This window comes from Leucopleurus acutus (genome assembly GCF_964270905.1).
Source record: "Leucopleurus acutus genome assembly, chromosome: X".
Lineage (NCBI taxonomy): Eukaryota > Metazoa > Chordata > Mammalia > Artiodactyla > Delphinidae > Leucopleurus > Leucopleurus acutus.
Genome location: NC_139148.1, coordinates 119,672,858 through 119,693,015, shown reverse-complemented (window position 1 = coordinate 119,693,015; position 20,158 = coordinate 119,672,858). Strand labels below are relative to the sequence as shown.

The following is a 20,158-nucleotide window of genomic DNA, read 5'->3' as shown; positions in this document are numbered from 1 at the left end:
TTCTTGCATTGCTGTCACATAAATGCTAATTTGTTTTTTTATACTATTTTAGGTGGCCGGGGAAAGGACAATGCTTGGATCATTACGTTTCCGGAAAATTGTAATTTCAGATGCATACCGGAAGAGGTGATAGCAAAAGTGCTGACTTACTTGACGTCTGTTGCAAGGTATAGCATTTCATTACATTTTTTTTCAGTTTGCTTTCTATTGGCTACCCATTTGAATGTAGTAACAGGAAAATGGTGTTTTAGTGTGGCTTTTGTTATTTTAAATGATCATAAGACTCACCTTCAGAGTAGATAAGAAATAACTTAGAAGGGGAAGCTGACAGCTACCTAAATTGCTATAAAAATTATACTGAGGGCTTCCCTGGTGGCGCAGTGGTTGAGAGTCCGCCTGCCGATGCAGGGGACACGGGTTCGTGCCCCGGTCCGGGAAGATCCCACATGCCACAGAGCGGCTGGGCCCGTGAGCCATGGCCGCTGAGCCTGCGCATCCGGAGCCTGTGCTCCGCAACGGGAGAGGCCACAACAGTGAGAGGCCCGCTCACAGTAAAAAAAAAAAATTTTACTGAGGCTCTATGAAAACCAAATTGGGGGCCTAGAAGTATTTGTCCCCATGCAGAAGAACATAGGTTAAAAATGATGGTCATACATAAAGCCTTTAATTCGCCTAAAAGGAACTCTCACTAGCCAGTAGCTAGACAGCTATTTTTCACTTCTTCCAAGGATAAAATAAGAAGACTGAAAGTTAAATAGACTCAAAAGTGATATTGGAATGGATTAGGAGTTACTTGATATTAGAAATCATTTGAGATGAGAATTCTTTAAGGGGAAAGTTTCAAATGCTTCCTTAAAGATTTTATTTAGGTTGAAAACAAATTTTTTAAAGGAAACATTTTCTGGTTATTAATCCTGAAGACTAAGAAGGCAGGAATCTAAAATCATAATATTGTGAAGAAGCTCATGAACAAAAATCAAATCCCAGAAAACTAAATTTACACGGCACCCCTTAAAGCTTGAAAGTGGTCTTTTTAGGGCAAATAAAAGTTTTATTATCCATTATACTGCCTTCCCTCAAGGAGCAAAGCAAGAGGTAGGAATATGTATTTAACAGTGTTTTTCTGAATGAATGAATGGATCATTGACTCCTGATGGATTGCCGCGAAGTTACATCTGACGTCATGAAGGACAACTGTCTATAAGGTTTTCCCATGCCCCAAATCATAGTATTCCGAATCCATTTTAGTGGCCTACCTGCATGACACTATTACTTGCCTATTTAAAAGATTGACATTAGTGACAAAAAAGAAATTTTAAATAGTGAGTAGTGGAATATGGAATTAAATTGGCTTTCCATTGTAGCACTTTGTGATAACTTTCCAAATCTGTCTTCAGGCAAGACATCACATGTAAATGAAATAATCAGAAGTAAGGACATATCTAGCAAAGTTGGGTTATTACTAAGAAAAACAGAGTATTTCCTCTCATCTTGTAGGCAAAATGAATCTGACTCCCGATTTACCATTATTCTTGATCGAAGACTGGATACCTGGTCTTCTCTCAAAATCTCTCTCCAAAAAATCTCAGTGAGTACCAATTTATTCTACAGTAACTTCTTTTTTAAATAGATCTTTATTGGAGTATAATTGCTTCACAGTGCTGTGTTAGTTTCTGTTGTACAACAAAGTGAATCAGCCATATGCATACATATATCCCCATATCCCCTCCCTCTTGAGCCTCCCTCCCACCCTCCCTATGCCACCCCTCTAGGTGGTCACAAAGCACCGAGCTGATCTCCCTGTGCTATGCGGCCGCTTCCCACTAGCTAACTGTTTTACATTTGTATTCTACAGTAACTTCTTGACTTTGTTTTGCATTATACTTTCTGTTTGTGGGTTACAGCTTATTTTGATACTGATGGAGACAATAAAAATAGATGAAATGGGGAGGTGGAAAACTAGAGAGGCGAATTGGTAGAGGAGATTGAGCTAACCAACTCTACCCAAAATAAAACCTAATAGGAAAGAATGGGTAGTTAATGGTTCAGGTTGAGTGAGAAGTGATTCATGGTCCCCTATGCCTTTCAAAGCAAGGCAGTTTTTTTATGAGAACTGTTTTAAAAATAGAAACAGCTGTGTTGCTGTATACTCATTATATATGGAAAAGTATAAAGAAGAAGGTTTAAAACAATAGTCAATAATCGAACCGTCCAGAAATAAGCACTTTTTAACATTTTGGTGTGTATCTTTCTAGACTTTTCTTTCCCCTGGGGTAGAGAGGGAAGGGAGTCACCTGCAAAATGACATATTGTCCCTATTGGAAGCTAGTCCCCAGCTCTCCAAGACCCAGAGAGAAAAAACAGTTTCCCTAAAGGAGACAATATGAGAGATGCAATCCTGCCCACAGCCAAGATGATCTCTTACATTATCATGCTCATCTGCATATTGTCTGACACTTCTCTTTCATAGAAGAAGAGGCAGGTGAGGAACCCATAGACTCCTCCCGAGCTGGTAAGAGTGGGGCTGTCTGCAAAAGTGCCGTGCAGTCAACTTCCTCTATCAGACCAGAATAGCTGGGAATCAATATATGTTTTTCTTTGAGAGTCCAATGTCATCAGCCATCTGAAATTCTTCCTTCGTCTCCGGACTCACGCGGGAGGCCACAGCCAGCAGAGGCAGTTGGTTTAGTTGTGAAGACAAGACAAAAATCTAGGTTGTTGGACTTCTGAGCCAGTGTTCATTTTGCTCTACTAACTTGCTGACGAGTGTAAGAAATACACTGGCACTCACATGGTAAAATGAATGAGATCATTCTTCTTCTCATACCCAGTATGAATTATTCCTCATCTTGGGTAAGTCAGCAAGGTAGTTTTTTGTTTATTTTTTATAACAGAAGTGTTTAATCCTAAGCAATGAAGAGAAGAGTTAATACCACATTCATACAAGTTACCAAAATAAAATAGTAAAACCTCGATTTTGTATAATACATTTTTGCTTTTTCAAAGGCATTCACATTTATTAAGTAATGTTGATTCTCTTCGTTTCCTGATTAAGTCCTGTGGGCAGGTATCATTATAATTGTCCCATAGATGAGGGAATTACATTGATATACGCATTTTGGAAAGATTACATGTTGAATCCAAGGTCAGGAGCAAGAATTGAATTTTCATGAACTGCAGTTGGTGACCTTTCCACCTGCTGCTTCCTATCATTTTCCAAATGACATGTGGATAGACAAATACATTAAATTTTTTTTTAGAAAAAGGTAAAAATTCCTTTGGAGAACGTACATCTGGCGTCCGGGTACTATTGAGCCCTATCAGTGGGCTGAATCATATAAAAGGCATTTATTGTGCCCTGGCCTTTAGGATCGGTCCTTGGGCTTATTGAGCAGACTTTAGTTTATGACAATAATCGATTATTTAATACTAAATATAGCACTTGTTACAATAAAACATTTTTTTATCACCCAGCCCAGTGTTTTTTCTTTTGGCCAAAACTACCTGCTCGATGAGATTAATTTTCATTGAGTGACTGGTTGGCACATGGCATCAGTTTTTTGGTAAAGTTTTATTTTTATTTATCAAATAGATTGCTTAGAACAGAGGTCTTGTTTTTCCCAAAAGAGAAATACAAAATTGGGTCTTGATACTATTGATTTGGGGTCAACAAAGGAATAATGACTTTGTTGACCCCAACAGAAAGGGGGGGGTGATGCTCCCCTTTCTGTTTCCCTAGGGAATGCTCTCTCAGGGGGGAAGTGTGAAGTATGCCCAACAAAGAGCTTTGAGCCCAAGGTCGCTTTACTTGCATAACAGTCGGGCAAGAGTGGGAGGTGGGGGGACGGCAGGTGACGATGACATGTAACTGGCTATAGATTAGTTTAAGCGTTGTTTCTTTTTAGCATTTTAAATGTTTCTGCTTATGGTAGAGCTTCTATACCCATACTCAAAAGCACATTAATTATATCTCAACCATTAATAGCCATTGGACACTGTTTGCAATAGAGGTAAATATTGAATGCAAGCCAATTTCAAGAACAAAAGTTGACATTCAGAAAGAATTTCTGGTGAAAATGGCCATTGTATAGATAGGTCTAACTGTCTTTAGTATATTATTTTAAACTAGTGTCTATGAAGTAATAATATAATTCAATTTGAAGATCTTAATTTCTAGATTCCTAAAGAAACTACGCAGTTAGGCTATACTTCCTAATGATAAGAGACAAGATTTTTTATTTTTTAGTTATACATTTTGGGGAAATGTTCATTTGGGAGAGAATCCTATCCATCTTAGAAAGTTTGCACGTTCTGCTCTTTCTAGATTATCATCAGGACAAAATTTCACAAGCTATTAACCTTTCACAAGGCTTAAACCCAGAATAGAATTTAATTTAAAAAAAAAACAAACAGAATTGAATTTCAAGTTACAGACCAGGGTAGGACAAGATTAAAGATATCAGTTAATACTACCTTCACAAAGATTCTTAGCATTCCACCTTAAAAATCAAATTGCGCAGAGGAGAAAGCCAGTCCCATCTAGCCCCTAGGAGGAGAGTCATTTTTTTTTCCTTCCTCCACTCCCTGGACGAGGCTGATCTTCTTGAGCAGTCCAGCACCAGCTAATCCATGAGGTTCAATCAGGCTAAGTAATTGGGGGAATGTGTCGACTCTGAATTACAATGAGCAGCAGGGAAGGCTCTGTCAGCTGACGAATCAGGGATAGTGGTTTTTTTGCAGCGCTGCCACGGTGGTAATGGAAGCAGCTACGGTAGCTTTGTTTGATAGAGATTTTTGGCTGCCGCTTTTAAATACTACCTAAGAAGCGGCTCATATTTCATCAATGTGGCATTGACAATTGGAAAAGAAGAGTGTTATTGTGTATAGGCGAGATGGCAGAAGCAACTCCCCCGAGAGGCAAGATGAGGTTCAGAAGGAATGCGGTAAGGGCTCTGCCTGCAGTCCTGGAAAGCCTATTCCCAAGTTCAAGTGCAGGGATGCGGCAGCATGGTGCTATAGCACAAACTGCTGAATGGGGCTTTTAAGGACAGAGGGCGAGAATGGAGTCTTGTGTTTGCATGGACTGCATTGATGTGATTCCTGTGATACGGACATAGGGGAATGTTAAGGCCAAGGAGGTAGAATGTAATTTCAAAATCTAAACGTGATCGAGTTTATGAGGAAGCACCATCCGTCATGGTACTTGTTCAAGACTGTATGAGCAATTTTGAATCGTTGGGCAGAGTAGCTTTAAGTGACCAGTTAAAATAATATCTAACAAAAGGATTCGTCCTTCCTTTCACCATGGTCAAGTAGAGTATGATATCATGGACAGACCTGGAGACGACTTCATCAGCATTTAAAAAGGCAGCCCTTCCTGGGTGTTACCGGACAAGTGAAAAAATGTTGAAGTCTGATGATCTGAAATCTTTCTGATTTCATTTCTTCCCCATATTCAAACTTGAAAGACGCAGATTTCTAGCCTGTTGACAACTGTTTCTTAAAGGAAAAAAAGTGACTCACTGTTCTTGATAAGCTAGACTCTCCTTTCAGATACATTTTCAAATTTTCCCATCGTTGGTTCACTTGTATACTAAATTCCCAGCAAATTTCTGAAGGGATATTTAGATGTATTTTGGAGAGATACAAAGTAACACTAGCTAATTTGATAACTAACTGGTCATCAGCAAGGTTTTCAGGGCTACTCTTTTTCTTTCAAAACTTAAGGTAATATTCTTGATGTTATGATTTAAAATATAATACTTGCTTATTTAAATAATCAAGACAACACACAAAAAATAAGAAAGTGAAAATCAGTCATAGAAAAAAATGACACTTGGAATCAAAAGTAAGATCAGGGAAATAAACCAGTAAGAATTTTATTGTTGTTGAATGACAGTAACATCAATGGGTGAGTAAACGGTTTATTTTCTAATAAAGCTCTTGGCACAAAATGGTATATTAAAAATTACAGTTTAGGATATGAATCTTTTATCTCCAGCTCTACACATGATTTTGTATTATGGGAATAATAGCTTCAGACTTTTAACAGACAATTCATGGTGCACAAGAGATGCCTGTGTATATGCTTTGCAATACTGGGTGCAACTGACATTAGTACTTATGTTATCAAAAGTAATTTACTTAAGCTTTCAGAAAATTCCTAATTCCTTTATATGCATAGATGTTTTCTCAGTTCTGAACTTTGTTTCGTGTAGATGCACATCCCTTAATATACACACAAATTACTACAGCACACAAGTACTCAGTGAATAGATATATCTAGTACTGTGCCACACACAACATGGGTTACAAAGGTAAACATGGAATGGCTACAGAGCTGAAGGAGCTTTCAATCTAGTAGAGAAGGTAGGACATGTTCATAAATAACTATGAAATAACTATTATGAAAGAACTTCTAGTTGGTAGGGAAGGGCTCACAAAGGAGATGACGTTTGTTTGGACCTTAAGGAAGAGCATATGTGTCTATTACCTTTCTTGGTTTCTTTCTTCTCTTTTTCTCTCAAATGAATTACTTTAAGTGGTCCCTATGAACAGCTAGCTTGAAATGAAATTGATTGGATTAAGCCTGAAGCCCAGAACTATGGTGGAAGACAAATTTGTTCTGCTTGCATGCATAGGGGCTGACCAGAGTGAAAAATTTGCAACTCAGTTGGTGACACCATGGTTTGACTTGGAAGGATCTCTGGAGTTGGACTGATTCTAGAGGCTATGATAGGTAGCACCTGGAAGGATGGTAGCAGTGGATTTAAAGTCCAAAGAGAGGCTTAAACTGGCTACTTGGTGGAAATTGCAATGAGTGTGAACAAGTGAGGGGGTTGAGAATGGATATGGGACAAGAAGGGCGAATCACAAGGAAAAGAGTATTGCCTGGGACTGTCCCACTCCTGAGATCCCTTGGCAAGTTATTTGGCTATCTGTGGAGTAACTCTTCCTTTCTGTACCCTTTAAGGGTGTGGTATGTGGGAAGAGTGCGGGAGTAGCTCACGGCCTTGGAAACTCTTCTCTGTAGTTTGAGGTCACGAGATGTTTCCCAACTTATTCTAACGTGATGGTGTGGACCTTATCGAGGTCAGTCACATTGCCAACAATTCAGTATTTTATATTCTGTAACAATAACAATATGAAATTATAATAGTTTTGTTCAGTAGGCTCCACGATGCTAAATTGTTTCAAACATTTGTTTTTCTGTTAGTATTTGTCCTATTTTCTAGATGTCAAGGTCAAGTTATTCCTAAATGCCAGGCAGCAAGTCTGAGTTTGCATTCAGCCTGTGCGTTAAGTACGTGTCCTGGGAAGGGTTAAGGGTCCTGGAAAGAGCTTGTCCTTAGCATTCAGACTGGCCTGGTTTCCCTCTTATTGTGACTGCATTTCTCTGCCCTAAAGATGCAAAGAAAAAGCTCTAGGAATATAAATTGTTTTCATAGTAAAATAATCAAATTTTTATGTGGCATCAGCCACTGTAAGCGTTTTTAAAGAAATAACTAGAATAACTGAAAAGCGAGCAGGGGGTGTATGAATTGCCTGTCTGAGATGCCGCACAAAAGAATATTAAACAAGGTTAATTTCCAGACTTCAGTAGTGAAAAAGCGATGCCTTTTGTCATTGTTATTGCTGTCCAAACTGCCGTGAGGCCATATAACTGGGTGATCTGAAGACAGGCATGAGGAGAAGGGAGGGAGTAAATGTCTTCTCCAGGAGGGGAAGGGGAGAGAAAACGAATTCTGTGCACCTTAACTTGAAGAACCGGTCGGAGCTGCTGCCGAGGGCTGGGGTGGGGCCGTGCTCAGAAACGGGAGAAATGGCTCTGCGCCCTATGAAGACAGGCGGCATGTTCATTTTTACTGAGGCGCCTTTAAGCAGTCACATGTTGGAACTCCAAAAAAAAAAAAAAAAAAGCCTGAAACCAGTGCCTAAAACCAGTGCTGTTTCCTCTCTCATGCTGCATGCAATAAAAGAAAACAAGGCTGACCCTTGCTCACATCTTTTTGCTTTTTTGACAGGCTCTCAAAAACGATTTATAGTTTGAAAATCTAGGGTTGATTTTGGAGAAAATAGGAACTGTGCCTTTTCATGTTTATATAACCATCCAGATTAGAGATCTTTAAGGCAGCATACCAGAGAATGTAGAAACGTAGTTTCCCCAAACCGAATGGGAAACCTCAGGGGGCTTGCGCTATATTTGCTATAAGATATGTGCATCTGATCCTGTTTATGATATGTGATATGCTGTTTGAATGTTCATTTCAATAGCGGCTTTAAAATAGATTATCTTGAATCTTTTAGTTATGCAGACATCTGTATATAAAGAATAGAATCTGTCTCTATACCTATTTGTATGCTCACATGCAAACACATGCAGACTGACCCTAAAGCCAAAATGGCCTTTCAGGTTGAAATTTCTCAAGAGTGCCCTGTCCCCTCCAGATTCTCATAGCCAGCGATCACAGCCAGAGAAGTGGACAGAGCGTTGATACTGGCCCAGGTTCAGATGTATGAAGCTTTAGTTCCAAGGTTGCAAACTGGTAGTCCATACATGTGTTTTGTTGAGACCATCCAGTGCTTTAACAAACTTTCCATTTGTTTCCCATCTTTGAAAATCGTGTTTCCCACAGAAGTCTGGATTTCTGGCTTTTGAGAAATCACAGATTAGGCAGAGCTGGGCCCACCTTCCCCCATGACAGCGTTTAGCTGGAACTGACTAGTTGTGAAATGAGGATAAAAGAACCTATTGCATGTAAAATACTTAGTATGATGTCATAATATCATAATGAGGAGAATTCTCATAATAGTCATTCAATAAAAAGCAACACTCCCACCCATGGCCAGCTAGACAATCTCCTGTCCCTACCTTAAGGCTTTGAGGGGTCCTGAATACATGTAAATATATGTACATGTGTGTGTGTATATATATATATATTATGCTATTAAAAGAGAAGCTATTAAAAGAGAAGCTATTAAAAGTCATTCACATGAGGTTGTGGTTTTACTATAACTAGTTTGGCACCTATGTACATTTGGGGAAGTGAGTGGGACTGGGATTCATACATGGGATCTAATGCGTGTGAGGCATAGAAACGATATGCCTGGTCTGAACTGTATGATTTAGTTTTCTAAAAAAATAACTGACAAGTCACATGGATTGTTTGAGTGCCACCCAAGTGTTTAGTAGTTTTGCCTACTAAATAATAACTGTTGCCTACAAGTTATTTATTCCTTCAGATGGCTTAGATTTCAGAGTAGCTGTTGGGTTAACAGAATCCATGTATTCTAGGAAGATTTGCGTGGCAGCTCAATAAAGATTCTAAAATTATCCTATAAGGAACAACATTGCAAATGTAATTATACAGGCAGTAAATGAAGTGTTCATCCTTCATAGGGCATTTTCTTTAGAAATGCAAATATTTGTGGGCTTTTAAAAATATGTATTTATTTATTTATTTGGCCGCATTGGGTCTTAGTTGCAGCACGCAGGATCTTCGTTGCAGCATGTGGGATCTAGTTCCCTGACCAGGGATTGAACCGAGACCCCCTGCATTGTGAGCTCGGAGTCTTAACCACTGGACCACCAGGGAAGTCCTATAGGTTTTCTGTGATAAGCAAATCACTAAACATTTTGAAGGAATTAAGGGAGGAGAAGGTATGATAAAATAATCAGGAAGTTTTACTTAAGAATGATCTCCTTAGAATGTAGAAATATCTTTAGAAGCATTTTATTCCGCTTTCAATGTTTGGGATAAGCCACTTTATCAAATAGATGGAGTAACTGATTTAGTAAAACAGCCAACATGAAACCCCTGACTTAGGAGCAGCTGAATACCCGCAAACCCTGCCTGAACTCTCTTCCCCATGGATGCTGTGAACAGTGATTCTGCTTCTCTCTCCTCTCTACTTTGTTCCCTGCTGTGTGATCAGCTGTCCCAGGGCCTGGCTGCTTGTTCTCCTGGGAGTGGCAGGTTAGAGACCAGGGCCTGACCTCAGGGCAGAGAGTTGCCACATGATCTTCTCTGCTCCCATAGTATCACCACCCCCACCCTGCCCGCACCAATTTTGGAGGTGGGTCAGTATTCCAGGCTTTAAGTTAGTCATCGCTAGGGTGTTGCATCTAGAGATTTCCAATGCAATACCAGAGAACATGACATTAAGGAAAGTCAGAGACAAAAAGACAAATGAGAGCAGATCAACCTAGAATCCATGAAACAATAAAAGTAATAGTGCTTTAAGTGTTGGCAAAAGTAGGATGCTTTCGATTTCATTTAAAAGTGAAAAAATAAGCTGGGGCAAGGCAGGTTAAGTATAATAATTATGCTGGTAATATGCCCATGTGAAGGAGAAGGAAAGGCTTAACTCCTAAAGTGAATAGGATAGAAATACACTTAGTGCTGTCAGTCTAGAAGTAGGTCCAGAGTTCTCACAAGTCCCTGTCAGAGTTTCCCCTTAAGCAAGCCTTTATCCATATCCCGAAAAAGTTTTCTACCTAAGTCTGCTTGTTCTTCTTTAGGTCCAAGAACCCAAGGTAAATTAAAACAACTATCTTATTAATTTTTTTAGAGTTGACAGAGTAGCTTGATAGTCATTATTTCTTTTAATTCTTATAATAACTATGGCAAGTATGTACCATTCTTAGCATAAAATATAATAAGACATTATGTGCATAATAGATGGTAGGATACACATTATCATTGGGACTCTCTGTCTCTACTTCCAGTTCTCTATATACATTGTTGGCTTTGTTCTTTGGAATAAGCTTCCTCTAGCAGCAGGGGTCATGGCTATCAGTAGCTCCGGAACTGCACCCTCAAAGTTTCCTTCCCTCAGCAATAGTTTGAAAAACCCTAGTGTGGGACTTTTTACATTAAATTTTCATCCCACTTCAAATCATTGTGTGTTAGAAGGGCAAGGTCATGAAGAAAGAGAACAGTTCTCATTAGAAACCAATATTAAGAATAATAAGAGGTTGGGCTTCCCTGGTGGCGCAGTGCTTAAGAATCTGCCTGCCAATGCAGGGGACACGGGTTTGAGCCCTGGTCCGGGAAGATCCCACATGCCGCGGAGTAACTAAGCCCGTGCGCCACAACTACTGAGCCTGCACTCTAGAGCCCACGAGCCACAACTACTGAAGCCTGCATGCCACAACTACTGAAGGCCACGCACCTAGAGCCTGTGCTCCACAAGAGAAGCCACCACAATGAGAAGCCTGCGCGCCACAACGAAGAGTAGCCCCCGCTTGCCACAACTAGAGAAAGCCCACGTGCAGCAACGAAGACCCAACGCAGCCAAAAGTAATAAATAAATAAAACAAATAAATTTATTTTAAAAAAAAGAGTAATAGGAGGTTGTCTTAGTCCTTATGGGCTGCTATAACAGAATACCATAGACTGTGTGGCTTATAAACACCAGAAATTTATTTCTCACAGTTCTAGAGTCTGGAGTCCAAGATCAAGGTGCCAGCAGATTCGGTGTCTGGTGAGAGCCTACTTGCTGGTTGGTTCATAGATGGCCATCTTTTCTCTGTGTCCTCACATGGCATAAGGTGTGAGGGAGCTCTCTGGGGTCTCTTTTGTAAAGGCACTAATCCCATTCATGAGGGCTCCACCTTCATGCCCTAGTCATCTCCTGAAGCCCCCACCACCAGATACCTTCACTTTGTGGGTTAAGTTTCAACATATGAATTTTGAGGGGAGGGGAAGTAGTTTCTCATGAAGGGAGAGGGTAGTACAGATATGGCCAGCTAGAGGAGTTTTCAGGTAGATAGCCATCCCGATTTGTGTCTATTTGTAATCATTGTTTAGTTTATTGATTTAATTTTGCACTCCTTTCTTTTACCTATTTGTATCACACTCAGTTCTCTTTCCCTGACTCTAGTTCTCATCGCCACTTGTTTATGTTTTTATCATCATCTCAAGTTGAATTTTAAAAATCTCCAGTTTTGAATGTCATTTCAGAGTCTAGGTCTTATCCCTCTATGAAAGTTATTCTTTTTTTTTAATAGACTTTATTTTTTAGAGCAGGATTAGGTTCACAGCAAATTGAGCAGAAAGTACAGAGTTCCCATATACCCCTGCCTCCACAGTATCTTATTAACTTTTGTTTTGTAGTTTTCTTCAATTATTAATATTCCAGCATTCCTAAAAGATGACTGTATTTTAAACATTTTGGACATATTTTGCTTTATTACGCTTTAACCCACTGTTCTGAGACTGATGACTCCGAACTCTACATTCCCAGTGTAGGCTTCTTTCCCTCCTTACTTGTACATCCATTTGTCTGATGGACATCATCAGATTGTCCTAATGACCCTTCCAACAGGTCAAGGAATGGGAATCAGTATCATATCCCCCTCCTGAAAACCTGCTTCTCTTGTGTTCCCGTGTCAGTGAGGGTCGTACCATTCACCCAGTTACTCAAGCCAAAAATCTGGAAATTGATTGTCCTAGTCTTTCCTTTCTCATCAGACACAGCCAGTCATCATGCCTTGCAGAGAGTACCTCCTAAATTCTACCCTCATCCCTGCTATTGTTGCTCCAGTTCAGAAACTCACCATCCCTGGCTTGGAGGACTGTTCCAGCCTTCAGGCTCATCTGTTTGCTTCCACTCTTGTCCAAATCCTGTCCTTTTCCAAAGCCAAAGTGATCCTTCTAAAATGCAGATCTGATCGTGTTGCTCTGCTGCTTAAAAACTCTTGAGTCTCCCTTTGCCGCCAGGAAAAAACCCGAGGTCTTTCCTGATCTGGCTCCTGCTCATCTTTCTAGCACCATCTCCCATTGCTGCACCCCTCCACTCCCATCAGCATTTTCCTCTAGTTTTCTGGACTGGGACCTCTTGATGTGGGGCAGACTCAGGTGCCGACTCAGACTTTACCAGCTGGGTCAAGTTATACTTAAACTCTATGAGCCTCACTATTTTTTGTTGGTAAAAGAGGATAGCCTAACTAATTCACAGGATTATTATGAAGAGGAACCGTGATAATGTTGGCAAAATACTTCGTATACAGTAAGCATTTGATATGTGGTGTTTTATCATTTATATCAGGCTATACTATTCCACCCCTTGCAAATTCTGCATAGTGCCCTCCTTGTCTTTTGCATTCTTTCATTTAATGATTATTTCTTGACCACCTACTATGCGCCAGTATTCTAAGAAGCTGGGAAACATGGGTGCACCAGAACAAGATTCTAATCCAATTTATTCCTCTTTATGGGAGACCTTTTTGACATTCCTAGGTCTAGGATGCTCTGTGCTACCACTTCCTGTTGTATATTATTCTAATTCCCTTGTTTCATTTATCAACTTATCGTCCTATAGAGTAAATGATACTAATGGACTCTACTATTAGATTGTCATTTTCTTGCAAGCTGGGTAGGGACTATATTTTATTAACTTGTGTACACCAAGTGTTAACAGTGCCTGATAATCATTCACTTAAATACATGGAGTAGACACGTAGAAGATATTCTGTGAATGTTGCTTGGCTGAACTAAAAATATGAGTCCATAAAATAGTTTTCTTCCATTGTTTACTGCAGGTATTCAGTATTTCAGCTCCCTTTGGCATTTAGGGTTATCCTAGAAACCTGCCTCCTAATTCTGTTTTACAGGGATTAAATGCAATTTGAGTGCAAACAACTAAGTTTAAAATGAAGTTTAAGAGCATAATTTTTCATAACTTGGGATTGACTTTAGTGTGAGAAAATTCCAGGCCACGAGAACTGCAAGGATCTGACCTGATGACCTTACATTACTTTTATTTCTATTTTTGTGTTTTTAGATTTTATCAATATCCATTTTTTAAAGTTTTATCCTTTTAGTGGCTTTTATGACTTTAGAATTTGTTTTCTTTATCTATATATTTTCTGCCATGTGCTCACTTGAATGCATGTTTTGACAATTTTTTCTTGCTTTCCTGTGGTCTTTCTATAGGCTTCCTTCCCTGGGAACTTGCACTTGGTTTTGGTCCTTCGTCCTACCAGTTTTCTCCAACGAACTTTCACAGACATTGGATTTCGATTTAGTCAGGAAGATTTCATACTCAAATTACCAGTAAGAGTATTTAAATGTTTTGTCCCTTTCTCATGAAGACTTTGCACCATGCTATTGATGTTTTACATGTGGTCACAGAGCGTGTAAAAGAAAAAAATAGAATTTATCTTCCCAAAATGTAAAATCAAAACGCCTAAAAGTCTTCTGCTCCTACTGTTAAAACAGAGGAAAAGATTAAGCAACTTGTAACAAAGCAGTTCCTTTTGAAAAAGATGTATGTCACATATGTTGTATATGTGTATATATGTATGTGTGCATGTGTATAAAATCAGGACATTTTATTTTTAGAGGAAAAAAATGAGTGTGTGTTTTATGTATTTGAACTCCCATGAACTTACATCCTGAGCTAGTTCAGAGTAACTTTTTTTTTTCAAAAGATATTTTTATACGTTTTTAGAGTTAGGAATAGAGTGCTCATAAATTTGGGTACTTTGGCAAAGATCAGTCCCTCCTGATAAATTATAATTTACTGCACAAAGCCCTTTTACTTTGTTATGGGCTTAACATTCTTTCAGAAGGTTGACCACTGACAGTGCAACATTTTAGATCAGGGGGAATCAGGTGTTTGGGTTTCTATGGCGATTACCTTCGCTTTACAGAGAAATGTTTTGTAAATGACAACTGTTATTCCCCGAGGGAAGGTAGTGTATCCATGTGGGAGGGGATGTACAGGAGAGAATTGTTAGAACCGTTTATAAAAGATAACGTTCTGCTAAATGAATGCTAAAGTTCATTGTATGGCTGTGTGGAGGGATGCCACGGAGGGCAGTTAACAGTATCTTTCTTGCTTATTTATGTAGGTTGTTATGCTGAGCTCAGTTAGTGATTTGCTGACATACATTGATGACGAGCAGTTAACCCCTGAGTTAGGCGGCACCTTGCAGTACTGCCACAGTGAATGGATCATCTTCAGAAATGTATGTTTCTTTTGCCCTTACTGTAGAGCCTGTAGTTTGTGTTAGCTTTGAAATCTAGTTCTAGAGTTGTTTGTTTTCCTCCTTGGGGAAAACAGGTTTCTGGGGCTCCTATTTTACAAAAACATGTATAATTCAACATCTTGATTTTCTTCCCTAGGAAGTATCTAGAAATGATGCAGAGTCACTGAGGATGGCATTTGAGTGAGAGGCCTGTAGGGAGTAAGGAGATCCTACTGTACCCACCCCCTCCTGTGGCTGTGTAGTAACTTGAAGAAACCAAGCGTTTGGGTTCAAATCCTAGCAGTGCTGATTTTTAGGGATATAACTTTGTGCAAGTTGTAAAAGCTCTCTCAGCCTCAGTTTTTCCAAGTATAAAATGGGAAGAATAAGACTTTACCTCATAGGAATATCAGGAAGATTAAATGAGATTACAGATGTAAAATGTTTGGCATTGTGCCTGGCCTATGGTCCACCCTCAAAAAATGCAAGTAATCTTATTAATCTCATCAGCTTAGTGATTCTCCTGGGGCAGTTAGATTTGTAGCAAAGATGCCTTCTGTTCCAGAAATGTACGAATAGGCAAGGGCCCGGTGCCTCACAGGTGTGAATCTGTCCTATAAAAATCTTTACTCCAAATCCCAGAGATATGGGAACCCTTCTGAAGGAAATAATGATATTTAATTCAATCAGGATTCTATTTTCCTCATCCTTATTTTCATTCAGCAGTCCTGTTCACTCGTATGAAAGTGTATTGTCAAAATAAGCAGTGTCTTGCCTTTAATAACCTATAAAGCTATAAATAAAAGAGCAGACACCTTGAGTTGCATGGTAAACAAAGGGTTAATATGGTCTCTACATGTTGTCCTTCTTTCTCTGAGTCATTGATTTTGGAAACAAAATAAACAACCCAACCTTACTTGACATTTTAGGGCAGCAGAGCCTTTGGGGGTCACAATTTCCAATCTTCCCCAGTACCTGAAATGAACTGTTGCGACTAATATTCCTCTGTCACCTTAGTCCATTGCCTTGTTTGAAATGCTCATAAATGCTAATAAATATAAAGTGGCTTTGATGTTCTCATTTCTCTTCAGAAGTAAAGTTATTATAAAATAATTTTGCAGTTTCAGAATTTAATAGAATAAGGAAACACTGTGTTTTGCAAGAGAATAAAACAAATTACTCTTTACATGGCATCTTTAAGAAAGCGTTTTCATCGGTGTTCGAGAAATAAGTACAGAAGTTCAGGTAAAGGACATTTGAGAAGACTTTCTACCTCACTTCAGTTTCTTAGGGGCTTAGATGCAAAGTTAGAGTTGATTGTCAAGGGCATTGCCAGCTTTCCTCAGCAGAGTTCGTAGTATATGTGTTTGCTGTCATACCTAAATGAAAGTTAATACGATTGCTGGTCTAGGTTTTGATATGCTGGCAGAACTTCCATACAATTAAAAGCATCACGGGCTCCTTTGCAGGCTATAGAAAATTTTGCCCTCACAGTGAAAGACATGGCTCAGATGTTACAGTCCTTTGGAACCGAACTGGCTGAGACAGAACTACCAGATGATATTCCCGCAATAGAAGAAATCCTTGCAATTCGTGCTGAAAGGTACCACCTGTTAAAGGTATGTCTGATAGAGGGGACAAACCGAAATTTCCCATGGTCTTTATTTTGATAGAGAGATGTTGAGTGTCCATTTCACACAGATTGCTGGGTAGGGAGACGAAGGAGATATTTATATATTATAAAGCACACTATTTAAAAAAAAAAGAATACTTTACAAGAGGAAGATGTCCTGGATATGTTGAATCGAAGTGTCCCTTGTTTAAATGGTGCATTCTCTTAAGCAGCTGTTTATTTGTAAATAGAATAGTTTAGCAATGCTTCAGAATAAGAGATCCACAGTCATTTTTGTTGCCATGCATTCTGTATCTTATAGAAAGGCCCTCTCATTTGGAAAGCTAGAGTGAGGGTCAAGAGGCAGACAGGTGTTCTGTTTCAACATCCAGCAGAGGTACACTGTGAAGTGGAGAAGGAGAACTTGATGAGGAGTTAGGATGCCTGGTTTCTTGTCCCAACTCTGCCATATACTAGCATTGTGACCGAGCCAAACATTGCTAAATTGATTACAAGCTTTCTTTTCCACAGAGTACTAGTTCCTGATGTCTTCTACAATAGACCATAGCTAGCAAGTTGATCTTACTCTCCTCCCCAGTTGTCTGGAATGTTGTGTTGTGAAGGATTCCGAGTCACGTTTCAGACAGTCACCAAATACTTTTAGATTCACTTTCCCCCCAAAGTTTGAGCATGATCTGAACAAGCACCAGGCATCCCTGTAAAACTCATGTCCTTTGTATGATAACAGGCATGCTGGGGGCACTGACAGATACAAGCTCTATGTGGAGGTGACATTTTTATGTTAAGAAGAGGAGAGAAATGGAAATTTTGAATCATAATCTAAAAGCAAAACTCTATTCAAGGAAAAAAAGCTCTGTCCCTCACAAGTTGAGTGACTTGGTCATTTGCTTACCCTCTCTGAGTCTCAGTTTCCTTATATGTGCGATGGGGTTGATGATGATGATGATGATACATGCATACCTTGTAGGGCTGTCGTGAGGATGAAATGAAGTAAGTATCTGATGTGTATCAAACAGTGTTTGACACGTAGTTGGCACTTCGTAAACAGTAGCTCTTAATGTTTATGTTCTTATTTCATGTTGGTATCTTGGAACCTGTTCCCAGAAAATACATGGGCACCCAAATTTTTCCTTAAAGTTTCAGAGGGCCTTTGCATCTCCTGAAGGGAGTGCTAGATCACTCTTAGATCCCTAAAGGATCAAGATCCTTCTAAGGTTCAGACCTTCTGAATAGAAGTACATGCTTCATGGTGAATTCATTAATCCAAACGTGAAGTAACAGAGTACTTATGGCCGGCAGTGATTGGTAACAATTAAGGATTTGTAGGAAAGGTATCTAACTATATCTGAATATGCATTAAATATTATTTGTAACTGTATGCTTTCTAGTGTGGTAGTCTTTATTACAGTACTACTGCTTTATTGGAGCACATTAAAAATATTAGCAAAATAGAATAGAATAAATTAGAACTTTCTTTTTTTATTGAGGTATAGTTGATTTACAATACTATATTCGTTTCAGGTGTACAGCATAGTGATTCACAATTTTTAAAGGTTATGCTCCATTTATAGTTATTGTAAAATATTGGCTATATTCCCCATGCTGTATCCTTGTCGCTCATTTTATTTATTTATTTTTTGCTCATTTTATTCATAGTAGTTTGTACCTCTTAATTACCTACCCCTATTTTGCCCCTCCCCCCTGCCCTCTCCCCACTGGTAACCACTAGTTTGTTGTCTGTATGTGTGAGGCTGTTTCTTTTTTGCTATGTTCACTAGTTTGTTATACTTTTTAGATTCCACGTATAAGTGATATCATACAGTATTTGTCTTTCTTTGTCAGACTTACCTCACTTAGCATAATACCCTCCAGGTCCATCCATGTTGTTGCAAATGGCAAATTTCATTCTTTTTAATGGCTGAGTAATATTCCATTGTATATATACACCACATCTTCTTTATCCATTCACCTGTTGATGGATACTTAGGTTGTTTCCACATTAAATTAGAACTTTCTTTTTTTATTAATTAATTAATTTATTTATGGCTGTGTTGGGTCTTCGTTGCTGCGTGTGGGCTTTCTCTAGCTACAGGGAGCGGGGGCTACTCCTCGTTTTGGTGCGCGGGCTTCTCATTGCAGTGGCTTGTCTTTGTTGCAGTGCATGGGCTGTAGGTGCTCAGGCTTCAGTAGTTGTGGCACACGGGTTCAGGAGTTGTGGCTTGAGAGTGCAGGTTCAGTAATTGTGGTGCACGGGCTTAGTTGCTCCGCGGCATGTGGGATCTTCTGGGACCAGGGCTCGAACCCATGTGCCCTGCATTGGCAGGCGGATTCTTAACCACTGTGCCACCAGGGAAGTCCCTAAATTAGAACTTTCTACCTGTGACAGAAGGAGGCTACAAACCGAGCATGGGGTACTTCTGTCTGTAAAGATCTTATAAAATTAGTGATTGCAAATCCATCTCAATAGGCAGGGCTTCTTGGAGATCCTCACGGCTTTTGGATTCTGTGATAATGAGGTATTCCTTGATTTTCCACTTATGAAAGCAAAGGCCGTTCTAGAACTGCTGTTTCTATTCTGCATGCTGTTGCTGTATGCTTCCTTTTCCCCAGGTCATTCAGAATAGGTTCCCAGCAGGCTGATTCATCCTATTTTGCCTTTGTACAGAAGGATATTACAACTGTAACCAAAGAAGGAAAAATCCTGCTAACAAATCTGGAAGTGCCTGATGCCGAAGATGCTGTGAGTTCAAGACTTGAAAATCATCAGCAAATTTGTGGTGACTGGCAAACTATTAATAAGTGAGTAGTACTCTTTTGGGTTTAGAGTTACTTATTTTATACCTTTGAAAGGGAATTATACATTTTTGCTGCTACCTGTTAAGTGTGAAAGTATTCCTGGACCTCTGGGAATCTGAGAACTCCTTCCTGAGATGTCTCACAGAGCTTAGTTTGCTCAGAGAGGAGGTTCTGTGGACACTGATAGTCTCTACCTGGACCAAATGTCATGGGCTGTGACTTTGCCTATAATTCTTGACATCCAGACCAGGTTTATCTGCATACCTGCAACACAAATCGTTGTTTTAATTATGACTTTGCTTTGTTAAGATTGCTCACTCAAGTACATGATATGGAAATAGCTTTTGATGGATTTTGGGAAAAACACCAGCTAAAAATGGAGCAATATCTGCAACTCTGGAAGTTTGAGCAGGATTTTCAAGAGGTCAGTTAAAACTTTCCTTGATACAGTGTTTTTCATTATGCTGGAGGTTCTTACTCCTTGATCATCAGAAACAGTCTTGCAAGGTGCCCATTTATACCCCCAGAGAGGTGAAAAGAGGCAAGTGTGAGTGAACCTTGACTTAGAATGAAGAAAACAGCTTCGAAAATGCCAAGACTTCTACTTCTCTGGCTTAACCTCATTTCTTATGAGAAAGTCCTAACATAGATGACAGGGATAAAGTTGCTATCTACACTGATGTTTGATATTCAAATTTATTTTAGATACAAAATGCTTTTGGACTATGGGATAACTTTCCAAGGAAATAATA

General features: G+C 39.3%; 1 protein-coding gene across 2 annotated transcripts in view; it reads left to right on the top strand.

Moving 5' to 3' along the window:
- The window catches only part of MCF2 (MCF.2 cell line derived transforming sequence), a gene marked incomplete at both ends in the record, with an annotated part of 104,643 nt that overhangs the window by 37,637 nt on the left and 46,848 nt on the right, over positions 1-20,158 (top strand). The window contains 7 exons of one of the 2 annotated variants that reach the window (XM_082865070.1): positions 53-167; positions 1,498-1,588; positions 13,941-14,060; positions 14,861-14,977; positions 16,447-16,596; positions 19,276-19,409; positions 19,716-19,830. In XM_082865070.1, the coding sequence (XP_082721196.1) occupies positions 53-167; positions 1,498-1,588; positions 13,941-14,060; positions 14,861-14,977; positions 16,447-16,596; positions 19,276-19,409; positions 19,716-19,830 (842 nt within the window). Of the gene's footprint in view, positions 1-52; positions 168-1,497; positions 1,589-4,892; positions 4,944-13,940; positions 14,061-14,860; positions 14,978-16,446; positions 16,597-19,275; positions 19,410-19,715; positions 19,831-20,158 lie in introns of those variants that run through there. The other variant, XM_082865069.1, reaches the window with a different exon arrangement.